The sequence below is a fragment of the Salvelinus namaycush genome, unplaced genomic scaffold (assembly GCF_016432855.1).
Source record: "Salvelinus namaycush isolate Seneca unplaced genomic scaffold, SaNama_1.0 Scaffold900, whole genome shotgun sequence".
In the NCBI taxonomy this organism is placed as follows: Eukaryota; Metazoa; Chordata; class Actinopteri; order Salmoniformes; family Salmonidae; genus Salvelinus; species Salvelinus namaycush.
Window position 1 is genome coordinate 68,521 of NW_024061643.1, and position 27,378 is coordinate 95,898.

The following is a 27,378-nucleotide window of genomic DNA, read 5'->3' on the forward strand; positions in this document are numbered from 1 at the left end:
CATGCCACCAGAGGTCTCTTCACAGTCCCCAAGTCCAGAACAGACTATGGGAGGCTCACAGTGCTACATAGAGCCATGACTACATGGAACTCTATTCCCACAGTAGGTAACTGACGCAAGCAGTAACCACGTCAATACGTCCAACAGCCAGTCTCATAGAACAACCCCTTCCCTTCTCTTCCTTCCCTTCCAATACTTCAGGCAGCCTCTTAACTCTGAAACACTACAGTATTGAGAAGCTGTTTTCTTAACGTGCTGAGACTGACTATTAATAGTCACATGCAATATCATATCAACATCATCTCTTCTACTTCTCAACCTAAATATAGCTGTCAAATTGAGCCTGGCAGGCATTTTCACTGCAATTAAATGATGGTGTGACTGCTGACACACAGACAGGCGCACGCACACACACACACACACACGCGCACACACACACACACACACACACACACACACACACACAAACACACAAAATCGGGCCGTGAGATACATGAAAGCTCCATTGTCTTGTAGAATGCACTCAGCCTGTCCCAGATTGGCCCTTAGTCTCAACGAGGCGACGGACGCAACATTGAACCATCTCTTTCTGAAGGAGAGAGAGAGAAAAAGAGCCCGCACACAAGCATCTGAAGCACATGGGAGTGTATTTTAATACAGAAACAAAGTTTTAATGAGAAGAAAGACAGATCTGTTTCTGATTAGAGACCGGAGCGAAGAGAGAGGGAGAGAAAGAAAGAGGGAGAGAGAAAGAGAGGGAAAAAGAAAGAGTGAGAGAGAAAGAGAGGGAGAGAAAGAGAGGGAGCAAAGAGAGAGGGAGAGAAAGAGAGGGAAAAAGAAAGAGTGAGAGAGAAAGTATGAGAGAAATAGATGGAGAGAAAGAGATGGAGCAAAGAGAGAGGGAGAGAAAGAGAGAGAGCAAAGAGAGAGGGAGAGAGAAAGAGAGGGAAAAAGAAAGAGGGAGAGAGAAAGAGAGGGAGAGAAAGAGAGGGAGAGAAAGAGAGGGAGCAAAGAGAGAGGGAGAGAGAAAGAGTGAGAGAAATAGAAAGAGAGGGAAAAAGAAAGAGTGAGAGAGAAAGAGAGGGAGCAAAGAGAGAGGGAGAGAGAAAGAGAGGGAAAAAGAAAGAGGGAGAGAGAAAGAGAGGGAGAGAAAGAGAGAGAGAGAGAGGGAGAGAGAAAGAGAGGGAAAAAGAAAGAGGGAGAGAAAGAGAGGGAGAGAAAGAGAGAGACAGAGAGAGAGATAGAAAGAGAGAGACAGAAAGAGAGGGAGAGAAAGAGAGGGAAAAAGAAAGAGTGAGAGAGAAAGAGAGGGAGAGAAAGAGAGGGAGCAAAGAGAGAGGGAGAGAAAGAGAGGGAAAAAGAAAGAGTGAGAGAGAAAGTGTGAGAGAAATAGATGGAGAGAAAGAGATGGAGCAAAGAGAGAGGGAGAGAGAAAGAGAGGGAAAAAGAAAGAGGGAGAGAGAAAGAGAGGGAGAGAAAGAGAGGGAGAGAGAGAGAGAGAGAGAGAGAGGGAGAGAAAGAGAGAGAGCAAAGAGAGAGCGAGTCAAAGCAGTAAGAGTTTCTCTGAGCTGCTGGGAATCTCCATTCACGTGGAGCAGGACCTTAAATGTTTTTTTCAGAGTGCGAGCTGTTCTCTCTCCTGACAAGACACTGTGATTCATGCCGCGATACGGGAACGAGAGGACGAAACAATCAGTAGACCAAGAGTCCAAAACACACCTCTCTGTCTGCTCTAGTTTCAGCTGGTTTGTGTCACTCTCCAAAGCAAGTCCATTGTTGTTGACTCTTTGTAATTTAAAAAATAGACCAAAGACTTCCTGTTAAACCTCATTTATTCCCAGTTATATTTACATATACAGGTTGTAACTTAACAAACAATAATTTCATATAACGGTCCACTTCACAAAGCCATTGGGCTTTCTTCCTTCACCGCTGTGTGCGTGGCTTCAGGTGGTCCAGAGAGACATGTAGAGCCTAGGTGAGACCAGGTGAACTCTGGTTAGACCAGGTGTGTTAGGACAGCAGAGCCTGGACCTGCTGAGGAGACCGTGGTACCAGGTTGTCTGGTTCCTTGTAGCTGTTGGCTGGGCTGGTCACGGCTGTGTACACCTCTCCATACGCCCTGCACACCAGCTCTGTCGACTGGTTGAAGATCTGGTCTCTGTAATAGGGGGGACATAGATCAGTTACTGAGGGGGGGGGGGGACGGACGACATAGATCAGTTACTGGGGGGGGGGGACATAGATCAGTTACTGGGGGGGGGGGGACATAGATCAGTTACTGGGGGGGGGGGGACATAGATCAGTTACTGGGGGGGACATAGATCAGTTACTGGGGGGGGGACATTGATCAGTTACTGGGGGGGGACATAGATCAGTTACTGGGAGGGGGCATTGATCAGTTACTGGGGGGGACATTGATCAGTTACTGGGGGGGGGGGGGGACATAGATCAGTTACTGGGGGGGGGACATAGATCAGTTAATGAGGGGGGGACATAGATCAGTTACTGGGGGGGGGGCATAGATCAGTTACTGAGGGGGGGGGCCATAGATCAGTTACTGGGGGGGACATAGATCAGTTAATGAGGGGGGGGACATAGATCAGTTACTGGGGGGGGGGGGGGGGGGGCACAACATAGATCAGTTACTGGGGGGGGGGGGGCATTGATCAGTTAATGAGGGGGGGGACATAGATCAGATACTGGGGGGGGGGACATAGATCAGTTACTGGGGGGGGGGGCATAGATCAGTTACTGGGGGGGACATTGATCAGTTACTGGGGGGGACATAGATCAGTTACTGGGGGGGGACGACAGAGATCAGTTACTGGGGGGGGGGGACATAGATCAGTTACTGGGGGGGGACATTGATCAGTTAATGAGGGGGGGGGCATAGATCAGTTACTGGGGGGGGGGGGCATAGATCTGTTACTGGGGGGAACATTCGTTAGTGGGGGGCATTCCTAATGCATGAGAAGGTAAAACATGTGTAAGGTGTGTGTGTGTCTGTCCACTCTTGAATGTAGGTGCATTCTCTTAAGCTGTGAATACAATACATTTATTGGCCTAAAAAACCAACCAGGAACAATCACATCTTATATATTTTTCATATTTTTAGAAGAGTGCTATATTTTCACCATCATCTCCCTCTGAGATCCTAGTAAGTCATAATTTGGCCGTCTCATCTCCCTCTGAGATCCTAGTAAGTCATAATTTGGCCGTCTCATCTCCCTCTGAGATCCTAGTAAGTCATAATTTGGCCGTCTCATCTCCCTCTGAGATCCTAGTAAGTCATAATTTGGCCGTCTCATCTCCTCTGAGATCCTAGTAAGTCATAATTTGGCCGTCTCATCTCCCTCTGAGATCCTAGTAAGTCATAATTTGGCCGTCTCATCTCCCTCTGAGATCCTAGTAAGTCATAATTTGGCCGTCTCATCTCCCTCTGAGATCCTAGTAAGTCATAATTTGGCCGTCTCATCTCCCTCTGAGATCCTAGTAAGTCATAATTTGGCCGTCTCATCTCCCTCTGAGATCCTAGTAAGTCATAATTTGGCCGTCTCATCTCCCTCTGAGATCCTAGTAAGTCATAATTTGGCCATCTCATCTCCCTCTGAGATCCTAGTAAGTCATAATTTGGCCGTCTCATCTCCCTCTGAGATCCTAGTAAGTCATAATTTGGCCGTCTCATCTCCCTCTGAGATCCTAGTAAGTCATAATTTGGCCGTCTCATCTCCCTCTGAGATCCTAGTAAGTCATAATTTGGCCGTCTCATCTCCCTCTGAGATCCTAGTAAGTCATAATTTGGCCGTCTCATCTCCCTCTGAGATCCTAGTAAGTCATAATTTGGCCATCTCATCTCCCTCTGAGACAATAGGAAGGGCTCAGTGGTACGGACACAGCATTAGGAGCTACTGTAATCATTCAGCTGGAACAGCCAACCATGAGAGGTTCCACTCTATTTCCTGCTCTTCTGGAGAATCCACTATAGCTGGATGATTTGACTGTGACCCCCGTTCAGAGATGATAACAACCAGAGCAGAGAATCATCAGTGGTGCACACTGACATCTACTGGTGTTCTAGCTGGGTTCCTCTCACATAGAATATCAGAGAGAGAGAGAGAGAGAGAGAGAGAGAGAGAGAGAGAGAGAGAGAGAGAGAGAGAGAGAGAGAGAGAGAGAGACCGAGAAAGAGAGACCGAGAGAGAGAGAGAGAGAGAGAAGGATAGCGAGAAGGATAGCAAGAGAGAAGGATATAGAGAAGGATAGCGAGAGAGAGAAGGATATAGAGAAGGATAGCGAGAGAGAGAAGGATATAGAGAAGGATAGCGAGAGAGAGAATGATAGAGAGAAGGATAGCGAGAGAGAGAGAAGGCTAGAGAGAAGGATAGAGAGAAGGATAGCGAGAGAGAGAAGGATATAGAGAAGGATAGCGAGAGAGAGAAGGATAGAGAGAGAGAGAAGGATAGCGAGAGAGAGAAGGATAGAGAGAGGGGAAAGAGAGAGAGAGAGGGGTAAGAGAAAGAGGGAGAAAGAGAGAGAGATTGGGAGAGGGTGAGAAAATAGAGAGATAGATAGAAAGAAGGATAGCGAGAGAGAGAAGGATAGCGAGAAGGATAGATATATACAGTATCAGTCAAAAGTTTGGCCACATCTACTCATTCAAGGGTTATTATTAATTTGTACTATTTTCTACATTGTAGAATAATAGTTGAAGACATCAAAACTATGAAATAACACATATGGAATCAGGTAGTACCTAAAGAAAGAGTTAAACATATGCAAATATATTTTATACTTGAGATTCAAATAGCCACCCCATTAGTAATCTCTAAAAAAGTATACCTTAAGGAAAATGTTTACACAGTACTAGTCAAAGGTTTGGACACACCTACTCATTCAAGGGTTTTTCTTTCATTTTACTATTTTCGACATCAAAACTATGAAATAACACATATGGAATCAGGTAGTAACCAAAAAAGTGCCAAACAAATTAAATATATTTTAGATTCCTCAAAGTAGCCACCCTTTGCCATGATGACAGTTTTGCACACACTTCACATTCTCTCAACCAGTTTCATGAGGTAATCACCTGGAACGCATTTCAATTAACAGGTGTGCCCTGTTAAAAGTTAAATTGTGGAATTTCTTTCCCCCTTAATGCATTTGAGCCAATCAGTTGTGTTGTGACAAGGTAGGGGTGGTATACAGAAGATAGCCCTATTTGGTAAAAGACCAAGTCCATATTATGGCAAGAACAGCTCAAATAAGCAAAGAGAAACGACAGTCCATCATTACCTTAAGACATGAAGGTCAGTCAATATGAAACATTTCAATTTGGAAAGTTTCTTCAAGCGCAGTCGCAAAAATCATAAAGCGCTATGATGAAACTGGCTCTCATGAGGACCGCCACAGGAAAGGAAGACCCAGAGTTACCTCCGCTGCAGAGGATAAGTTCATTAGAGTTTCCAGCCTCAGAAATGGCTGCCTAAATACATGCTTCAGAGAGTTCACGTAACAGACACATCTCAACATCAACTGTTCAGAGGAAACTGTGTGAATCAGGCCTTCATGGTCGAATTGCTGCAAAGAAAACACTACTAAAGGACACGAATAATAAGAAGAGACTTGGACATTAGACAGGTAGAAATCTGTACTTTGGTCAGATGAGTCCAAATTTGAGATTTTTGGTTCCAACCGCCATGTCTTTGTGAGACTCAGAGTAGGTGAACAGATGATATCCACATGTGTGGTTCCCACTGTGAAGCATGGAGGAGGAGGTGTGATGGTGTGGGGGTGCTTTGCTGGTGACACAGTCTGTGATTTATTTAGAATTCAAGGCACACTTAACCAGCATGGCTACCACAGCATTCTGCAGCGATACGCCATCCCATCTGGTTTGGCCTTAGTGGGACTATCATTTGTTTTTCAACAGAACAATGACCCAACACACCTCCAGGCTGTGTAAGGGCTATTTGACCAAGAAGGAGAGTGATGGAGTGCTGCATCAGATGACCTGGCCTCCACAGTCACCCGACCTCAACCCAATTGAGATGGTTTGGGATGAGTTGGACCGCAGAATGAAGGAAAAGCAGCCAACACGTGCTCAGCATATGTGGGGAACTCCTTCAAGAGTGTTGGAAAAGCATTCCAGGTGAAGCTGGTTGAGAGAATTCCAAGAGTGTGCAAAGCTGTCATCAAGGCATACTTTGAAATATATTTGGATTTGTTTCACACTTTTTTGGTTACTACATGATTCCATATGTGTTATATAATAGTTTTGACTTCTTCACTATTATTCCACAATGTAGAAAATAGTACAAATAAAGACATACCCTTGTATGAGTAGGTGTCTAAACTTTTGACTGGTAGTATATATACAGTGCATTCAGAAAGTATTCAGACCCCTTGACTTTTTCCACATTTTGTTACATTACAGCCTTATTCTAAAATGGATTACAATGTTTTTCATCAATCTTCGCACAATACCCCATAATGACAAAGTAAAAACAGGTTTTTAGACATTTTAGCAAAAAAAATGAAATATCACATTTCCATAAGTATTCAGACCGTTTACTCAGTACTTTGTTTAAGCACCTTAGGTAGCGATTACAGCATCGAGTCTTCTTGGGTATGACGCTACAAGCTTGGCACACCTGTATTTGGGGAGTTTCTCTCATTCTTCTCTGCAGATCCTCTCAAGCTCTGTCAGGTTGGATGGGGAGCGTCGCTGCACAGCTATTTTCAAGTCTCTCCAGAGATGTTCGATCGGGTTCAAGTCCGGGCTCTGCCTGGTCCACTCAAGGACATTCATAGACTTGTCCCGAAGGTCCTTGTCCTGTTAAGGTCTAAACTTCTTCCATTTCAGAATGATGGAGGCCACTGTGTTCTTGGGGACCTTCAATGCTGTATAAAGCTCCAGAGACAATTCCTTCGACCACATGGCTTGGCTTTTACTCTGACTGGCACTGTCAACTGTGGGACCTTATATAGACAGGTGTGTGCCTTTCCAAATGATGTCTAATGAATTGAATTTGCCACAGGTGGACTCCAATCAAGTTGTAGAAACATCTCAAGGATGATCAATGGAAACGGGATGCACCTGACCTCCATTTCGAGTCTCATAACAAAGTGTCTGAATAAGCCATTTATGTTTTTTACATTTTAAGACATTTGCAAACATTTTCTAAAAACCTGTTTTTGCTTTGTCATTATGGGGTATTGTGTGTAATTGAATCAATTTTAGAATAAGGCTGTAACATGGAAAAAGTCGAGGGGTCTGAATACTTTTCGAATGCACTGTAAATACATTTGTATACACAGAGAGAGATAAAGAGAGAGATAGTGAGAGGGAGAGAAACAGATAGAGAAATAGAGGGAGAAGGATAGATAGAGAAAGAAGGATGATGGAGAGAGGGCGAGAAAGAGAAAGACAGACAGACAGACAGACAGACAGACAGGAGAGAGACAGGAGAGAGACAGACAGACAGACAGACAGACAGACAGACAGACAGACAGACAGACAGACAGACAGACAGACAGAGAGACAGACAGACAGACAGACAGACAGACAGACAGAGAGACAGACAGAGACAGAGAGAGACAGAGAGAGAGACAGAGAGAGAGACAGACCGAGAGAGACAGACCGAGAGAGAGAGAGAGAGAGAGAGAGAGAGAGAGAGAGAGAGAGAGAGAGAGAGAGAGAGACAGAGACACAGAGAGAGAGAGAGAGAGAGAGAGAGAGACAGAGAGGGGAGTTGGGCTTCAGAAGGCTGATGAACAGTACTAGATGATGATATGAGAGAGGGGGGGACTCTAGGAACTGAAATGCCCATTCAAACTGAAACCCTCCAAAATAATTGTATATTATAATACAACGAATTCCTCAATTATATTTAATTTGTCCATCAGTGCCCTTCAAAATAATAAGAATAATGTGCATGACGTATCTACCCCTTTGATTCACCTCTCAACTCAGCCTCTACAACCATTCAATAGTGCGTGTGTGTGTGTGTGTGTGTGCGTGTGTGTGTGTGTGTGTGTGTGTGTGTGTGTGTGTGTGTGTGTGTGTGTGTGTGTGTGTGTGAGTATACACACACGTTGTACCAAAGTCCTCACAAGAATAGTAAACTAAGATTCAGAGAAGTGAGAACATTTTGCCCGGTCCTTACTTGTAAAAATGTTATTAGAGAGGTTGTAGAGTTTGGGTTCAGGGTTAGGAGTTAGGGGTTAGGAGTTAGGAGTTAGGGGTTAGGAGTTAGGAGTTAGGGGTTAGGGGTTAGGAGTTAGGGGTTAGGGGTTAGGAGTTAGGGGTTAGAAGTTAGGGGTTAGGAGTTAGGGGTTAGGAGTTAGGGGTTAGGGGTTAGGAGTTAGGGATTAGGAGTTAGGGGTTAGGAGATAGGGGTTAGGAGATAGGGGTTAGGAGTTAGGAGTTAGGGGTTAGGAGGAAGGGGTTAGGAGTTAGGGGTTAGGAGGAAGGGGTTAGGAGTTAGGAGTTAGGGGTTAGGAGTTAGGGGTTAGGGGTTAGGAGTTAGGGGTTAGGAGATAGGGGTTAGGAGATAGGGGTTAGGAGATAGGGGTTAGGAGATAGGTTTAGGGATTAGGGGTTAGGAGATAGGTTTAGGGATTAGGAGATAGGTTTAGGGGTAAGGGTTAGGAGATAGGTTTAGGGGTAAGGGTTAGGGGTTAGGAGTTAGGGGTTAGGGGTTAGGAGTTAGGGGTTAGGAGTTAGGGGTTAGGGGTTAGGAGTTAGGAGTTAGGGGTTAGGAGATAGGTTTAGGGATTAGGGGTTAGGAGATAGGTTTAGGGATTAGGAGATAGGTTTAGGGGTAAGGGTTAGGGGTTAGGAGATAGGTTTAGGGATTAGGGGTTAGGAGATAGGTTTAGGGGTAAGGGTTAGGGGTTAGGAGATAGGTTTAGGGATTAGGGGTTAGGAGATAGGTTTAGGGGTAAGGGTTAGGGGTTAGGAGATAGGTTTAGGGGTTAGGGTAAGGTTTAGGGGTAAGGGTTAGGGGTTAGGAGATAGGTTTAGGAGTTAGGAGATAGGTTTAGGAGTTAGGTTTAGGGGTTAGGGTTCGAGAAAAAAGGATTTTGAATGGGAATCAATTGTTGGTCCCCAAAAAGTCCTCACAAGTACACTGCATTCGCTAAGTATTCAAACCCCTTGACTTTTTCTACATTTTGTTACGTTACAGCCTTATTAAAAAATGCATTAAATTAAAAAATAAATACATCTTCAAACAATACCCAAAATGACAAAGAGAAAACACGTTTTTTAAATAATAAAACATTTTAAAGAAAGAAATACCTTATTTACATAAGTATTCAGACCGTTTGATATCAGACTCGAAATTGAGCTCAGGTGCATCCTGTTTCCATTGATCATCCTTGAGATTTTCTACAACTTGATTGGAGTCCACCTGTGGTAAATTCATTTGATTGGACATGATTTTGGAAAGGTACACACCTGTCTATATAAGGTCCCACAGTTGACAGTGTACGTCAGAGCAAAAACCAAGCCATGAGGTCGAAGGAATTGTCCGTAGAGCTCCGAGACAGGATTGTGTCGAGGCAGAGATCTGGGGAAGGGTACCAAAACATTTATACAGCATTGAAGGTCCCCAAGAACACAGTGGCCTCCATCATTCTTAAATGGAAGAAGTTTGGAACCACCAAGACTCTTCCTAGAGCTGGCCGCCCAGCCAAACTGAGCAGTTGGGGGAGAAGGGCCTTGGTCAGGGAGGTGACCAAGAACCCAATGGTCATTCTGACAGAGCTCCAGAGTTCCTCTGTGGAGATGGGAGAACCTTCCAGAAGGACAACCATCTCTGCAGCTCTCCACCAATCAGGCCTTCAAGATAGAGCGGCCAGATGGAAGCCACTCTTCAGTAAATGGCACATGACAGCCCGCTTGGAGTCAAAGATGAACGGAGCAAAGTACAGAGAGATGCTTGATGAAAACCTGCTCCAGATCGCTCAGGACCTCAGACTGGGAGGGAAGGTTCACCTTCCAACAGGACAACGACCCTAAGCACACAACCAAGACAACGTAGGAGTGGCTTCGGGACAAGTCTCTGAATGTCCTTGAGTGGCCCAGCCAGAGCCCGGACTTGAACACGATCGAAAATCTCTGGAGAGACTTGAAAATAGCTGTGCAGCGACGCTCCCCATCCAATCTGACAGAGCTTGAGAGGATCTGCAGAGAAGAATGGGAGAAACTCTCCAAATACAGGTGTGCCACGCTTGTAGCGTCATACCCAAGAAGACTCAAGGCTGTAATCGCTGTCAAAGGTGATTCAACAAAGTACTGAGTAAAGGGTCTGAATACTTATGTAAATGTGATATTTCAGTTTTTTTTTATTTGTAATAAATTAGCAAAAATGTCTAAAAAACAGTTTTTGCTTTGTCGTCATGGGGTATAGTGTGTGTAGATTGATGAGGGACATTTCAGAAATTTAGAATAAGACTAACGTAATAAAATGTGGAAAAATTCAAGGGGTCTGAATACTTTCTGAATGAACTGTATAGTGAGACAGATATGTGTGTGTGTGTGTGTGTGTGTGTGTGTGTGTGTGTGTGTGTGAAACCATTCAACAACTGAATCAGAGTTGTGCAGATCCTGTATATGTACCAACCCCTGTGTGTTCATGTTGTCTTCTCAAGTGTCATGCTGGGGGAGAACATCACGTGTTGTTAGCATGGTAGTAAGTTGTTTGTGTGGGTAAGGAGAGGGGGTTGGGTGGGGGTCGGAGAGAGAGGGGGGTCAGAGAAAGGGCAAAAAAATAGCGAGATGGAAAGAGAAAGCAGGTAGCGAGAGGATAGGATACAAAGAGAGAGAGAGAGAGAGAGCGAGAGAGAGAGAGAGAGAGGACAGAGAGAGAGAGAGAGGACAGAGAGAGAGAGAGGACAGAGAGAGAGAGAGAGAGAGAGCGAGAGAGAGAGAGAGAGCGAGGACAGAGAGAGAGAGAGAGAGGACAGAGAGAGATAGAGAGACAGAGAGAGAGAGAGATAGAGAGACAGAGAGACAGAGAGAGAGACAGAGAGAGAGAGAGAGAGAGAGAGAGAGAGAGAGAGAGAGAGAGAGAGAGAGAGAGAGAGAGAGAGAGAGAGAGAGAGAGAGAGAGAGCGAGAGGACAGAGAGAGAGAGAGAGGACAGAGAGAGAGAGAAAGTAATGGACCAGAAGGTAATTATTGGTGTCCTGCCAATCCATCAGTACTAGTGTGTGTGTGTGTGTGTGTGTGTGTGTGTGTGTCATGTGTGTGTGTTTCGATGAATAGAGAACATTATAAACCTGGGTGAGGTACACGAGAGCTGCTGCTCCTCAAGCCTTCTGCCTGCATTTCCCAGTAATGTGACTCACAGCACACAAACACACACACACACACACACACACCCAAAGCAGCCTCACACTCCAATAGCAGACCCATATACAACTAAAAGCATAAGCTCCTTATACAACAACAATAACACAAACATGTGTAGGGCCTCTTCACTCCTAATGCAAGCAGTACTGGCCTCTCCACTCCTAATGCAAGCAGTACGGGCCTCTTCACTCCTAATGCAAGCAGTACTGGGCTCTCCACTCTTAATGCTAGCAGTACTGGGCTCTCCACTCTTAATGCCAGATGTACTGGGCTCTCCACTCTTAATGCTAGCAGTACTGGGCTCTCCACTCTTAATGCTAGCAGTACTGGGCTCTCCACTCTTAATGCTAGCAGTACTGGGCTCTCCACTCTTAATGCTAGCAGTACTGGGCTCTCCACTCTTAATGCTAGCAGTACTGGGCTCTCCACTCTTAATGCTAGCAGTACTGGGCTCTCCACTCTTAATGCCAGATGTACTGGGCTCTCCACTCTTAATGCTAGCAGTACTGGGCTCTCCACTCTTAATGCTAGCAGTACTGGGCTCTCCACTCTTAATGCTAGCAGTACTGGGCTCTCCACTCTTAATGCCAGATGTACTGGGCTCTCCACTCTTAATGCTAGCTGTACTGGGCTCTCCACTCTTAATGCTAGCAGTACTGGCCTCTCCACTCTTAATGCTAGCAGTACTGGGCTCTCCACTCTTAATGCCAGATGTACTGGGCTCTCCACTCTTAATGCTAGCTGTACTGGGCTCTCCACTCCTAATGCAAGCAGTACTGGCCTCTCCACTCTTAATGCTAGCTGTACTGGGCTCTCCACTCTTAATGCTAGCAGTACTGGCCTCTCCACTCTTAATGCCAGATGTACTGGGCTCTCCACTCTTAATGCTAGCTGTACTGGGCTCTCCACTCTTAATGCTAGCTGTACTGGGCTCTCCACTCTTAATGCTAGCTGTACTGGCCTCTCCACTCTTAATGCCAGATGTACTGGCCTCTCCACTCTTAATGCTAGCAGTACTGGCCTCTCCACTCTTAATGCCAGATGTACTGGCCTCTCCACTCTTAATGCCAGATGTACTGGCCTCTTCACTCCTAATGCTAGCAGTACTGGCCTCTCCACTCTTAATGCCAGATGTACTGGGCTCTCCACTCTTAATGCTAGCAGTACTGGCCTCTCCACTCTTAATGCCAGATGTACTGGGCTCTCCACTCTTAATGCTAGCAGTACTGGGCTCTCCACTCTTAATGCCAGATGTACTGGGCTCTCCACTCTTAATGCTAGCTGTACTGGGCTCTCCACTCTTAATGCTAGCTGTACTGGGCTCTCCACTCTTAATGCTAGCTGTACTGGGCTCTCCACTCTTAATGCTAGCTGTACTGGGCTCTCCACTCTTAATGCTAGCTGTACTGGGCTCTCCACTCTTAATGCTAGCTGTACTGGGCTCGCCACTCTTAATGCTAGCTGTACTGGGCTCTCCACTCTTAATGCTAGCTGTACTGGGCTCTCCACTCTTAATGCTAGCTGTACTGGGCTCTCCACTCTTAATGCTAGCTGTACTGGGCTCTCCACTCTTAATGCTAGCTGTACTGGGCTCTCCACTCTTAATGCTAGCTGTACTGGGCTCCTTTCCTTGTGCTATTTCCTATGTTAGTGCTACTGAAACTCATGGAGAGCCTTGCAGTAGATATAACTAAAACACAGGGATAGTCATAGCAAGTTTAGACATTCTGGCTACCAGCCTTGGAAACCAAAGATCAACATTTATTCTTATAAGAGGGCTCACATACAGTTGAAGTCAGAAGTTTACATACACTTAGGTTGGAGTCATTAAAACTCGTTTTTAAACCATATGACACATTTCTTGTTAATAAACTATAGTTTTGGCAAGTCGGTTAGGACATCTACTTTGTGCATGACACAAGTAATTTCTCCAACAGTTGTTTTCAGACAGATTATTTCACTTATAATTCACTGTATCACAATTCCAGTGGGTCAGAAGTTTACATACACTAAGTTGACTGTGCCTTTAAACAGCTTGGAAAATTCCAGAAAACGATGTCATGGCTTTAGAAGCTTCTGATAGGCTAATTGACATCATTTGAGTTAATTGGAGGTGTACCTGTGGATGTATTTCAAGGCCTACCTTCAAACTCAGTGCCTCTTTGCTTGACATCATGGGAAAATCTAAAGAAATCAGCCAAGACCTCAGAAAAAATATTGTAGACCTCGACAAGTCTGGTTCATCCTTGGGAGCAATTTCCAAACGCCTGAAGGTACCACGTTCATCTGTACAAACAATAGTACGCAAGTATGAACACCATGGGACCACGCAGCCGTCATACCGCTCAGGAAGGAGACGCGTTCTGTCTCCTAGAGATGAACGTAGTTTGGTGCGAAAAGTGCAAATCAATCACAGAACAACAGCAAAGGACCTTGTGAAGATGCTGGAGGAAACAGGTACAAAAGTATCTATATCCACAGTAAAATGAGTTCTATATCGACATAACCTGAAAGGCTGCTCAAAAAGGAAGAAGCTACTGCTCCAAAACCGCCATAAAAAAAGCCATTTCACATTCTTAAAATAAAGTGGTGATCCTAACTGACCTAAGACAGGGACTTTTTACTAGGATTAAATGTCAGGAATTGTGAAAAACTGAGTTTAAATATAATTGGCTAAGGTGTATGTAAACTTCTGACTTCAACTGACGACCTTTTAATGTTTTTTCATGACCTCATCTCTCATTTGATTGGAAGGAGGACTCACTTGATGGCAGCACTGAGGAGGAAGTTGAGTTGAGGCATCACCATGGTATCAGGAGAAGACAGGTAACGATCAAACTGGGTCTGAGGAAGAGAAAGAGGGAGAGACAAAAGCACGCCAACGTTTAGCCATGACTGTCAAACTCAAGAGTGAATCTTTAAATTTCACCTTACCCAATATTAACACCTGAGACAGAGAAAAACAAAACCAGTTTGACTCTTACTCTCCCTCTCCTCCTACCCCTCCCTAATCCCACATCCTCCCTCTCCCTAATCCCACCTCCTCCTCTTCCTCCTCCTCCCTCTCATCCTCCTCTTCCTCCACCTCCCTCTCCTCCTCCTCTTCCTCCCTCCTCTTTCTCCTCCCTCTCTTTCTCCTCCCTCTCTTTCTCCTCCCTCTCTTCCTCCTCTTCCTCCCTCTCTTCCTCCTCTTCCCTCTTTCTCCTCCCTCTCTTCCTCCTCCCTCTCTTCCTCCTCCTCCCTCCCTCCCTTTCTCCTCCTCCTCCTCCCTCTTTTACTCCTCCCTCTCTTCCTCCTCCTCCCTCTCTTTCTCCTCCCTCTCCTCCTCCCTCCCTCCCTTTCTCCTCCTCCTCCTCCCTCTCTTTTACTCCTCCCTCTCTTCCTCCTCCTCCCTCTCTTTCTCCTCCCTCTCTTCCTCCTCCTCCCTCTCTTCCTCTTCCTCCTCCCTCTCTTCCTCCTCCTCCTCCTCCGACTCCCTGGCCCTCTTCCATGTGAATATAGTAGTGTTTAGGTGTAGCTAACTCACCATGGCTGCTTTCAGAGAGGAGCTGTCCATACTGGGGAGGTTAGACAGAGGCCCCTGGAACACAGCAAAACACAACAAGTACACACAGCCTAATGTGAGAACAGCAGAGGGTCATAGCAACACAACGGGAGGAGGGTGAGGGGGGGTGAACCTAACAAGAGATGGTGAAATGAAGGTCAAGAACACAGTGGCCTCCATCATTCTTAAATGGAAGAAGTTTGGAACCACCAAGACTCTTCCTAGAGCTGGCCGTCCGGCCAAACTGAGCAGTTGGGGGAGAAGGGCCTTGGTCAGGGAGGTGACCAAGAACCCAATGGTCATTCTGACAGAGCTCCAGAGTTCCTCTGTGGAGATGGGAGAACCTTCCAGAAGGACAACCATCTCTGCAGCTCTCCACCAATCAGGCCTTCAAGATAGAGCGGCCAGATGGAAGCCACTCTTCAGTAAATGGCACATGACAGCCCGCTTGGAGTCAAAGATGAACGGAGCAAAGTACAGAGAGATGCTTGATGAAAACCTGCTCCAGAGCGCTCAGGACCTCAGACTGGGGTGAAGGTTCACCTTCCAACAGGACAACGACCCTAAGAACACAGCCAAGACAACACAGGAGTGGCTTTGGGACAAGTCTCTGAATGTCCTTGAGTAGCCCAGCCAGAGCCCGGACTTGAACACGATCGAAAATCTCTGGAGAGACCTGAAAATAGCTGTCTCGCTTGTCTCGCTCTGTGGGCAGTAAAACTAAAATAAAAGTGTAAAAAACAGCCTTCTTTCCTCATACCGCATATTTCTTACATCGTGCTCTAAGTTAAAGGGGTGATAGATAATGCTTACAGGCTAAACCTTGGGCCCAGAGTTCAGCCTGACCTAAAACCTTGGGCCCAGAGTTCATCCTGATCTAAAACCTAGGGCCCAGAGTTCAGCCTGACCTAAAACCTAGGGCCCAGAGTTCATCCTGATCTAAAACTTAGGGCCCAGAGTTCATCCTGACCTAAAACCTAGGGCCCAGAGTTCATCCTGACCTAAAACCTTGGGCCCAGAGTTCATCCTGATCTAAAACCTAGGGCCCAGAGTTCAGCCTGACCTAAAACCTAGGGCCCAGAGTTCATCCTGACCAAAACCTTGGGCCCAGAGTTCATCCTGACCTAAAACCTAGGGCCCAGAGTTCATCCTGACCTAAACCTAGGGCCCAGAGTTCATCCTGACCTAAACCTTGGGCCCAGAGTTCATCCTGACCTAAACCTAGGGCCCAGAGTTCATCTTGACCTAAACCTAGGGCTCATAGTTTTATTATTGTCTGGTCATGTGATCAGGGAAGGCTCCGGACCATAGTAGCTATGAGACAATTAAGCTTTTTCACACAGCACCAGAGTCTGAAATGGCATGTTACTCCCAATATAGTGCACTACCTTTGACCAGAGCCCAGGTCAATAGTAGGGCACTATATAGGGAATACAGTGGTTCTTCCTTTAAAAGTTGTGGCGTACTGCAGCACAGCTTGCGAGGTGCCGCAGAATTCTATGGCACGTTATTTATGTGTCAGCCATAAATAACGTGGCAGGGCTTTACCTAGCAGAGACTTGTAGATGACCTGGAGCCAGTGGGTTTGGCGACGAGTATGAAGCGAGAGCCAGCCAACGAGAGCGTTGGCTCGCAGTGGTGGGTAGTACATGGGGCTTTGGTGACAAAACGGATGGTCCTGTGATAGACTGCATCCAATTTGTTGAGTGTTGGAGGCTATTTTGTAAATGACATCGCCGAAGTCGAGGATCGCTAGGATGGTCAGTTTTACGAAGGTATGTTTGGCAGCATGAGTGAAGGATGCTTTGTTTGCGAAATAGGAAGCCGATTCTAGATTTAATTTTGGATTGGAGATGCTTAATGTGAGTCTGGAAGGAGAGTTTACAGTCTAACCAGACACCTAGGTATTTATAGTTGTCCACATATTCTAAGTCAGAACCGTCCAGAGTAGTGATGCTGGACGGGCGGGCAGGTGCAGGCAGCGATCGGTTGAAGAGCATGCATTTAGTTTTACTTGCATTTAACTTCTTATGGCTGGGGGCAGTATTGAGTAGCTTGGATGAATAAGGTGTAAACTGCCTGCTACTCAGAGTAAACTGCCTGCTACTCAGGCCCAGAAGCTAAGATATGCATATTATTAGTAGATTTGGATAGAAAACACTCCGACGTTTCTAAAACTGTTTGAATGATGTCTGTGAGTATAACAGAACTCATATGGCAGGCAAAAAAATCCTACCAGGAAGTGGGAAATCTGAGGTTTGTAGGTTTGCCTATCCAATATACAGTGTCTTTGGGGTCATATTGCACTTCCTAAGGCTTCCACTAGATGTCAACGGTCTTTAGAACCTTGTTTGATGCTTCTACTGTGAAGAATGAGGGAAGGAGAGCTCTTTGACTCAGGTGTCTGGCATGAGTTGATCATGCGCGCCCCCGTGAGAGTGACCTGCGTTCCATCGCATTTCTGAAGACAAAGGAATTCTCCGGTTGAAACATTATTGAAGATTTATGTTAAAAACATCCTAGGGCCTCCCGGGTGGCGCAGTGGTCTAGGGCACTGCATCGCAGTGCTAACTGCGCCACCAGAGTCTCTGGGTTCGCGCCCAGGCTCTGTCGCAGCCGGCCGCGACCGGGAGGTCCGTGGGGCGACGCACAATTGGCATAGCGTCGTCCGGGTTAGGGAGGGTTTGGCCGGTAGGGATATCCTTGTCTCATCGCGCTCCAGCGACTCCTGTGGCGGGCCGGGCGCAGTGCGCGCCAACCAAGGGGGCCAGGTACACGGTGTTTCCTCCGACACATTGGTGCGGCTGGCTTCCGGGTTGGAGGCGCGCTGTGTTAAGAAGCAGTACGGCTGGTTGGGTTGTGCTTCGGAGGACGCATGGCTTTCGACCTTCGTCTCTCCCGAGCCCGTACGGGAGTTGTAGCGATGAGACAAGGTAGTAATTACTAGCGATTGGATACCACGAAAATTGGGGAGAAAATGGGATCAAAAAAAAATAAATAAATAAAAAATAAAAAAACATCCTAAAGATTGATTCTATACATCGTTTGACATGTTTCTACTGACTGTAATGGAATTTTTTGACTTTTCGTCTGACCTGAGCGTCATCAATTTGGATTTAACATAATCGTTTGGTGTGCTTTCGTCGTAAAGCCTTTTTGAAATCGGACACTGTGGCTGGATTTACAACAAGTTTATCTTTAAAATGGTGTAAAATACTTGTATGTTTGAGGTATTTTAATTATGAGATTTCTGTTGTTTGAATTTGGCGCCCTGCACTTTCTCTGGCTGTTGTCAAGTCGATCCCGTTAACGGGATCTCAGCCGTAAGAAGTGAGGAGTTAGAGGCCACGGAAGGAGAGTTGTATGACATTGAAGCTCGTCTGGAGGTTTGTTAACACAGTGTCCAAAGAAGGGCCAGAAGTATACAGAATGGTGTCGTCTGCGTAGAGGTGGATCAGAGAATCAACAGCAGCAAGAGCGACATCATTGATGTTTACAGAGAAGAGAGTCGGCCCGAGAATTGAACCCTGTGGCACCCCCATAGACACTGCCAGAGGTCCGGAAAACAGGCCTTCCGATTTGACACATTGAACTCTATCAGAGAAGTAGTTGGTGAAACAGGCGAGGCAATCATTTGAGAAACCAAGGCTATGCTGTGCCCACTCAACCCAAAACAACAGACACTACTAGACTATAGAGCTATGCTGTGCCCATTCAACCCAAAACAACATACACTACTGGACTATAGAGCTATGCTGTGCCCATTCAACCCAAAACAACATACACTACTGGACTATAGAGCTATGCTGTGCCCATTCAACCCAAAACAACATACACTACTAGACTATAGAGCTATGCTGTGCCCACTCAACCCAAAACAACAGACACTACTGGACTACAGAGCTATGCTGTGCCCATTCAACCCAAAACAACATACACTACTGGACTATAGAGCTATGCTGTGCCCATTCAACCCAAAACATACACTACTGGACTATAGAGCTATGCTGTGCCCACTCAACCCAAAACAACATACACTACTAGACTATAGAGCTATGCTGTGCCCACTCAACCCAAAACAACAGACACTACTGGACTACAGAGCTATGCTGTGCCCATTCAACCCAAAACAACATACACTACTGGACTATAGAGCTATGCTGTGCCCATTCAACCCAAAACAAGAATACACTACTAGACTATAGAGCTATGCTGTGCCCATTCAACCCAAAACAACATACACTACTAGACTATAGAGCTATGCTGTGCCCACTCAACCCAAAACAACATACACTACTGGACTATAGAGCTATGCTGTGCCCATTCAACCCAAAACAACATACACTACTGGACTATAGAGCTATGCTGTGCCCACTCAACCCAAAACAACAGACACTACTAGACTATAGAGCTATGCTGTGCCCACTCAACCCAAAACAACATACACTACTGGACTATAGAGCTATGCTGTGCCCACTCAACCTGCTGTTACTCTTCTCAGTGTTAACCTGCTGTTACTCTTCTCAGTGTTAACCTGCTGTTACTCTTCTCAGTGTTAACCTGCTGTTACTCTTCTCAGTGTTACCCTGCTGTTACTCTTCTCAGTGTTAACCTGCTGTTACTCTTCTCAGTGTTAACCTGCTGTTACTCTTCTCAGTGTTAACCTGCTGTTACTCTTCTCAGTGTTACCCTGATGTTACTCTTCTCAGTGTTAACATGATGTTACTCTTCTCAGTGTTAACTTCTTGCGAATATAGGGGGTGCTGTTTCGCATTAGCATAATTTGCACTACAGATTAAACGGCTTCCTACTCAATTCTTGCTCGTACAATATGCATATTATTATTATTATTGGATAGAAAACACTCTCTAGTTTCTATAGCCGTTGGAATTTTGTCTCTGAGTGAAACAGAACTCAATCTACAGCACTTTTCATGATAGGGAGTCAGATTTCAAACATTTTGGCCACTGATCTGGAGTCAGTTTAAAGGTCCGTGTAAATGCTATGGAGAAACAGACACTTCTTACGTCTTCCCCTGGATGTCAGTGCGTGATGACGCTTTGAATGGAGTCGATTGCGCAATCAGGGGCTGTATAAAACAGCAAATACCGGAAGTAGCTTCCCTTTGCTGCCTGCGCCTTGCGCGCGAAGGACATCGGACTCGCCTCCTTCCAAGCGTTAGTTTAGCCAGTAATATTTCTCCGGTCATGTTTTTACCCGTTATAGGTGTTAACAGCATCATAAGGTAGTTAATTTGAACCGTTGTATAGCAATTTATATCCTTTTAGTGCGATTTTGAGGCATTGCTTTGTTGTGCACTTTGAAGCGCTGGGCACGTTTCGGGGTCCCGGTCGTACGTTAGTGGGCATTTCGACGGACAAGTGGACATCTTTCGACCAAAAGAAGATTAGACCCAAGAAAGGATTCTTTGCCCAAGATTCTGATGGAAGAACAGCTCACAGTAAGAACAATTTATGATGATAAATCGTGTTTCTGTCGAAAAATGTTAAACGCTTACGCCGCCATTTTGTTTTGTATAGCTTCGCTTGGCGCAACCTGTATTGAAAAGTAAGGATAATTTAAAAAATGTAAATCAGCGATTGCATTAAGAACTAATTTGTCTTTCGATTCCTGTCAACCCTGTATTTTTTAGTCAAGTATATGATTAGCTATTGATTAAACTAGATCACTCAAAGATGGCGACCGACATTTCCAGGCTTGTTTTGCTACTATTTTCATTGTATAACCACGGTTTTTTATGGCTAAATATGCACATTTTCGAACAAACTCTATATGTATGTTGTAATATGATGTTACAGGAGTGTCATCTGAAGAATTCTGAGAAGGTTAGTGAAAAAATTAATATATTTTGGCGATGATACGATATCGCTCTCTTTGGCTAGAATCAGTGCTCGGGTAACGTTTGCATATGTGGTATGCTAATATAACGATTTATTGTGTTTTCGCCGTAAAACACTTAGAAAATCTGAAATGTTGTCTGAATTCACAAGATCTGTGTCTTTCCATTGCTATGTGCTGTGTATTTTTAAGAAATGTTTTATGATGAGTAAATTGGTAATACAAGTTGCTCTCTGTAGTAATTCTAGTCGCTTTGGTGAGATTTGTGATGGTGGCTGCAATGGCAAACTATGATTTATACCTGAAATATGCACATTTTTCTAACAAAACCTATCCTATACCATAAATATGTTATCAGACTGTCATCTGATGAGGTTTTTTCTTGGTTAGTGGCTATCAATATCTTAGTTTAGCCGAATTGGTGATAGCTACTGGTGTTGAGAAAAAATGGTGGACAAAGAAAAATAGTGTCTTTTGCTAACGTGTTTAGCTAATAGATTTACATATTGTGTCTTCCCTGTAAAACATTTAAAAAATCTGAAATGGTGGCTTTATTCACAAGATCTGTATCTTTCATTAGGTGTCTTGGACTTGTGATTTAATGATATTTAGATGCTACTATTTAATTGTGACGCTATGCTAGCGATGCTAATCAGTGTGGGGGGGGGGTGGGGGGTGATCCCGGATCCGGGGTTGAGGCTCGTCAGAGGTTAACCTGCTGTTACTCTTCTCAGTGTTACCCTGCTGTTACTCTTCTCAGTGTTAACCTGCTGTTACTCTTCTCAGTGTTAACCTGCTGTTACTCTTCTCAGTGTTAACCTGCTGTTACTCTTCTCAGTGTTACCCTGCTGTTACTCTTCTCAGTGTCACCCTGCTGTTACTCTTCTCCGTGTTAACCTGCTGTTACTCTTCTCAGTGTTAACCTGCTGTTACTCTTCTCAGTGTTAACCTGCTGTTACTCTTCTCAGTGTTAACCTGCTGTTACTCTTCTCAGTGTTAACCTGCTGTTACTCTTCTCAGTGTTACCCTGCTGTTACTCTTCTCAGTGTTAACCTGCTGTTACTCTTCTCAGTGTTAACCTGCTGTTACTCTTCTCAGTGTTACCCTGCTGTTACTCTTCTCAGTGTTAACCTGCTGTTACTCTTCTCAGTGTTAACCTGCTGTTACTCTTCTCAGTGTTACCCTGCTGTTACTCTTCTCAGTGTTAACCTGCTGTTACTCTTCTCAGTGTTAACCTGCTGTTACTCTTCTCAGTGTTAACCTGCTGTTACTCTTCTCAGTGTCACCCTGCTGTTACTCTTCTCAGTGTTACCCTGCTGTTACTCTTCTCAGTGTTAACCTGCTGTTACTCTTCTCAGTGTTACCCTGCTGTTACTCTTCTCAGTGTTAACCTGCTGTTACTCTTCTCAGTGTTAACCTGCTGTTACTCTTCTCAGTGTTACCCTGATGTTACTCTTCTCAGTGTTACCCTGATGTTACTCTTCTCAGTGTTAACCTGCTGTTACTCTTCTCAGTGTTAACCTGATGTTACTCCTATGTGTTACCCTGATGTTACTCTTCTCAGTGTTAACCTGCTGTTACTCTTCTCAGTGTTAACCTGCTGTTACTCTTCTGTGTTACCCTGCTGTTACTCTTCTCAGTGTTAACCTGCTGTTACTCTTCTCCGTGTTAACCTGCTGTTACTCTTCTCAGTGTTACCCTGCTGTTACTCTTCTCAGTGTTACCCTGCTGTTACTCTTCTCAGTGTTAACATGATGTTACTCTTCTCAGTGTTACCCTGCTGTTACTCTTCTCAGTGTTAACCTGCTGTTACTCTTCTCAGTGTTAACCTGCTGTTACTCTTCTCAGTGTTACCCTGCTGTTACTCTTCTCAGTGTTAACCTGCTGTTACTCTTCTCAGTGTTAACCTGCTGTTACTCTTCTCAGTGTTAACCTGCTGTTACTCTTCTCAGTGTTAACCTGCTGTTACTCTTCTCAGTGTTAACCTGCTGTTACTCTTCTCAGTGTTAACCTGCTGTTACTCTTCTCAGTGTTACCCTGCTGTTACTCTTCTCAGTGTTAACATGATGTTACTCTTCTCAGTGTTAACTTCTTGCGAATATAGGGGGTGCTGTTTCGCATTAGCATAATTTGCACTACAGATTAAACGGCTTCCTACTCAATTCTTGCTCGTACAATATGCATATTATTATTATTATTGGATAGAAAACACTCTCTAGTTTCTATAGCCGTTGGAATTTTGTCTCTGAGTGAAACAGAACTCAATCTACAGCACTTTTCATGATAGGGAGTCAGATTTCAAACATTTTGGCCACTGATCTGGAGTCAGTTTAAAGGTCCGTGTAAATGCTATGGAGAAACAGACACTTCTTACGTCTTCCCCTGGATGTCAGTGCGTGATGACGCTTTGAATGGAGTCGATTGCGCAATCAGGGGCTGTATAAAACAGCAAATACCGGAAGTAGCTTCCCTTTGCTGCCTGCGCCTTGCGCGCGAAGGACATCGGACTCGCCTCCTTCCAAGCGTTAGTTTAGCCAGTAATATTTCTCCGGTCATGTTTTTACCCGTTATAGGTGTTAACAGCATCATAAGGTAGTTAATTTGAACCGTTGTATAGCAATTTATATCCTTTTAGTGCGATTTTGAGGCATTGCTTTGTTGTGCACTTTGAAGCGCTGGGCACGTTTCGGGGTCCCGGTCGTACGTTAGTGGGCATTTCGACGGACAAGTGGACATCTTTCGACCAAAAGAAGATTAGACCCAAGAAAGGATTCTTTGCCCAAGATTCTGATGGAAGAACAGCTCACAGTAAGAACAATTTATGATGATAAATCGTGTTTCTGTCGAAAAATGTTAAACGCTTACGCCGCCATTTTGTTTTGTATAGCTTCGCTTGGCGCAACCTGTATTGAAAAGTAAGGATAATTTTAAAAATGTAAATCAGCGATTGCATTAAGAACTAATTTGTCTTTCGATTCCTGTCAACCCTGTATTTTTTAGTCAAGTATATGATTAGCTATTGATTAAACTAGATCACTCAAAGATGGCGACCGACATTTCCAGGCTTGTTTTGCTACTATTTTCATTGTATAACCACGGTTTTTTATGGCTAAATATGCACATTTTCGAACAAACTCTATATGTATGTTGTAATATGATGTTACAGGAGTGTCATCTGAAGAATTCTGAGAAGGTTAGTGAAAAAATTAATATATTTTGGCGATGATACGATATCGCTCTCTTTGGCTAGAATCAGTGCTCGGGTAACGTTTGCATATGTGGTATGCTAATATAACGATTTATTGTGTTTTCGCCGTAAAACACTTAGAAAATCTGAAATGTTGTCTGAATTCACAAGATCTGTGTCTTTCCATTGCTATGTGCTGTGTATTTTTAAGAAATGTTTTATGATGAGTAAATTGGTAATACAAGTTGCTCTCTGTAGTAATTCTAGTCGCTTTGGTGAGATTTGTGATGGTGGCTGCAATGGCAAACTATGATTTATACCTGAAATATGCACATTTTTCTAACAAAACCTATCCTATACCATAAATATGTTATCAGACTGTCATCTGATGAGGTTTTTTCTTGGTTAGTGGCTATCAATATCTTAGTTTAGCCGAATTGGTGATAGCTACTGGTGTTGAGAAAAAATGGTGGACAAAGAAAAATAGTGTCTTTTGCTAACGTGTTTAGCTAATAGATTTACATAGTGTCTTCCCTGTAAAACATTTAAAAAATCTGAAATGGTGGCTTTATTCACAAGATCTGTATCTTTCATTAGGTGTCTTGGACTTGTGATTTAATGATATTTAGATGCTACTATTTAATTGTGACGCTATGCTAGCGATGCTAATCAGTGTGGGGGGGGGTGGGGGGTGATCCCGGATCCGGGGTTGAGGCTCGTTAGAGGTTAACCTGCTGTTACTCTTCTCAGTGTTACCCTGCTGTTACTCTTCTCAGTGTTAACCTGCTGTTACTCTTCTCAGTGTTAACCTGCTGTTACTCTTCTCAGTGTTAACCTGCTGTTACTCTTCTCAGTGTTAACCTGCTGTTACTCTTCTCAGTGTTAACCTGCTGTTACTCTTCTCAGTGTTAACCTGCTGTTACTCTTCTCAGTGTTAACCTGCTGTTACTCTTCTCAGTGTTAACCTGCTGTTACTCTTCTCAGTGTTAACCTGCTGTTACTCTTCTCAGTGTTAACCTGCTGTTACTCTTCTCAGTGTTAACCTGCTGTTACTCTTCTCAGTGTTACCCTGCTGTTACTCTTCTCAGTGTTAACCTGCTGTTACTCTTCTCAGTGTTAACCTGCTGTTACTCTTCTCAGTGTTACCCTGCTGTTACTCTTCTCAGTGTTAACCTGCTGTTACTCTTCTCAGTGTTAACCTGCTGTTACTCTTCTCAGTGTTAACCTGCTGTTACTCTTCTCAGTGTTAACCTGCTGTTACTCTTCTCAGTGTTAACCTGCTGTTACTCTTCTCCGTGTTAATCTGCTGTTACTCCTATGTTACTCGGCTGGTGCTCTTCTCACTGTTTACTTGCTGTCCCTCTTGTGAATGTGTTAATTAATTAATGTGTTAATTAATCCAATATTGAATTAACTCATCTGGGCCAATCAAGATGAACTAATGTATTTTAATTCCATATTTTTTCTTCATAACCAGTCGGTTGTGACTGTTGCTGGAGCGGAAGAGGACATTGGTGCTCGGAAGGATGGACGGATGACTTTATTAATGAGAGTCTAACCATGGGGTAACCATGACAACGGCTGTTCCTGAGTGATCATGTAAACAATGGTGAAACGAAAATAAACAAGAGTAAAGAGAAGGTAAAAAATAAGTGCTATATTACTGTTATATATTACTGTTATATATTACTGTTATATAATACTGTTATATAATACTGTTATATATTACTGTTATATATTACTGCTGCTATATTACTGTTATATATTACCGTTATATATTACTGTTATATATTACTGCTGCTATATTACTGTTATATATTACTGCTGCTATATTACTGTTATATATTACTGTTATATATTACTGTTATATATTACTGTTATATATTACTGTTATATATTACTGTTACTATAGTACTGTTATATATTACTGTTACTATAGTAGTGTTATATATTACTGTTACTATAGTACTGTTATATATTACTGTTACTATAGTACTGTTATATATTACTGTTATATATTACTGTTATATATTACTGTTATATATTACTGTTATATATGACTGTTGCTATATGACTGTTGCTATATGACTGTTGCTGTGTGTGTGGTATGTGGTGTGTGTAAGAGAGTGAGTGAGTCTGACCTGTTCTGGGCTGTGCTGCTGTACACAGCTGTAGATGTAGCTCAGTCCAGCACGGGTCAGAACAAACGAAGCCTGTTCGTTGATCAGAGTGTCCAGGTGAGCTTCAATCTGGAGACGAGGAGCAAGAGGGGAGAAAACAGAAGAGAGGAGAAGGAGGAGAGGAGGATGGGAGAGAAGGAGAGGAGAGAAGGAGGAGAGGAGGAGCAAGAGGGGAGAAAACAGAAGAGAGGAGAAGGAGAGGATGGGAGAGAAGGAGAGGAGAGAAGGAGGAGAGGACAGTAGGATGGGCGAGTAGAGGAGGATGGGAGATAAGGAGAGGAGAGAAGGAGGAGAGGACAGTAGGATGGGAGATAAGGAGAGGAGAGAAGGAGGAGAGGACAGTAGGATGGGAGAATAGAGGAGGATGGGAGAAAAGGAAGACAGGAGTAGCGGATGGTAGGATGGGAGAGTAGAGGAGGATGGGAGAGAAGGAGAGGAGAGAAGGAGGAGAGGACAGTAGGATGGGAGAAGGAGAGGAGAGAAGGAGGAGAGGACAGTAGGATGGGAGAGTAGAGGAGGATGGGAGAGAAGGAGAGGAGAGAAGGAGAGGAGAGAAGGAGGAGAGGACGGTAGGATGGGAGAGTAGAGGAGGATGGGAGAGAAGGAGAGGAGAGAAGGAGGAGAGGACGGTAGGATGGGAGAGTAGAGGAGGATGGGAGAGTAGAGGAGGATGGGAGAGAAGGAGAGGAGAGAAGGAGAGGAGAGAAGGAGGAGAGGACAGTAGGATGGGAGAGTAGAGGAGGATGGGAGAGAAGGAAGACAGGAGTAGCGGATGGTAGGATGGGAGAGTAGAGGAGGATGGGAGAGAAGGAGAGGAGAGAAGGAGGAGAGGACGGTAGGATGGGAGAGTAGAGGAGGATGGGAGAGAAGGAGAGGAGAGAAGGAGGAGAGGACAGTAGGATGGGAGAGTAGAGGAGGATGGGAGAGAAGGAGAGGAGAGAAGGAGGAAAGAAGGAGGAGAGGACAGTAGGATAGGAGAGTAGAGGAGGATGGGAGAGAAGGAGAGGAGAGAAGGAGGAGAGGACAGTAGGATGGGAGAGTAGAGGAGGATGGGAGAGAAGGAGAGGACAGTAGGATGGGAGAGTAGAGGAGGATGGGAGAGAAGGAGAGGAGAGAAGGAGGAAAGAAGGAGGAGAGGACAGTAGGATGGGAGAGTAGAGGAGGATGGGAGAGAAGGAGAGGAGGGAAGGAGAGGAGAGAAGGAGGAGAGGACAGTAGGATGGGAGAGTAGAGGAGGATGGGAGAGA

At 44.6% G+C, this 27,378-nt stretch overlaps 1 protein-coding gene across 1 annotated transcript; it reads right to left on the bottom strand.

Moving 5' to 3' along the window:
* Positions 1 to 1,814: 1,814 nt before the first annotated feature.
* On the bottom strand, positions 1,815 to 26,199 carry LOC120043367 (conserved oligomeric Golgi complex subunit 6-like). Its single transcript, XM_038987988.1, has 4 exons — positions 26,093 to 26,199; positions 14,888 to 14,941; positions 14,126 to 14,205; positions 1,815 to 2,161 (listed from the first exon to the last, which is right to left on the bottom strand). The coding sequence occupies exons 2-4, from the start codon at positions 14,915 to 14,917 to the stop codon at positions 2,014 to 2,016; spliced, it is 258 nt and encodes an 85-aa protein (XP_038843916.1). The 5' UTR covers positions 14,918 to 14,941; positions 26,093 to 26,199; the 3' UTR covers positions 1,815 to 2,013.
* Between the last annotated feature and the right edge of the window lie 1,179 nt (positions 26,200 to 27,378).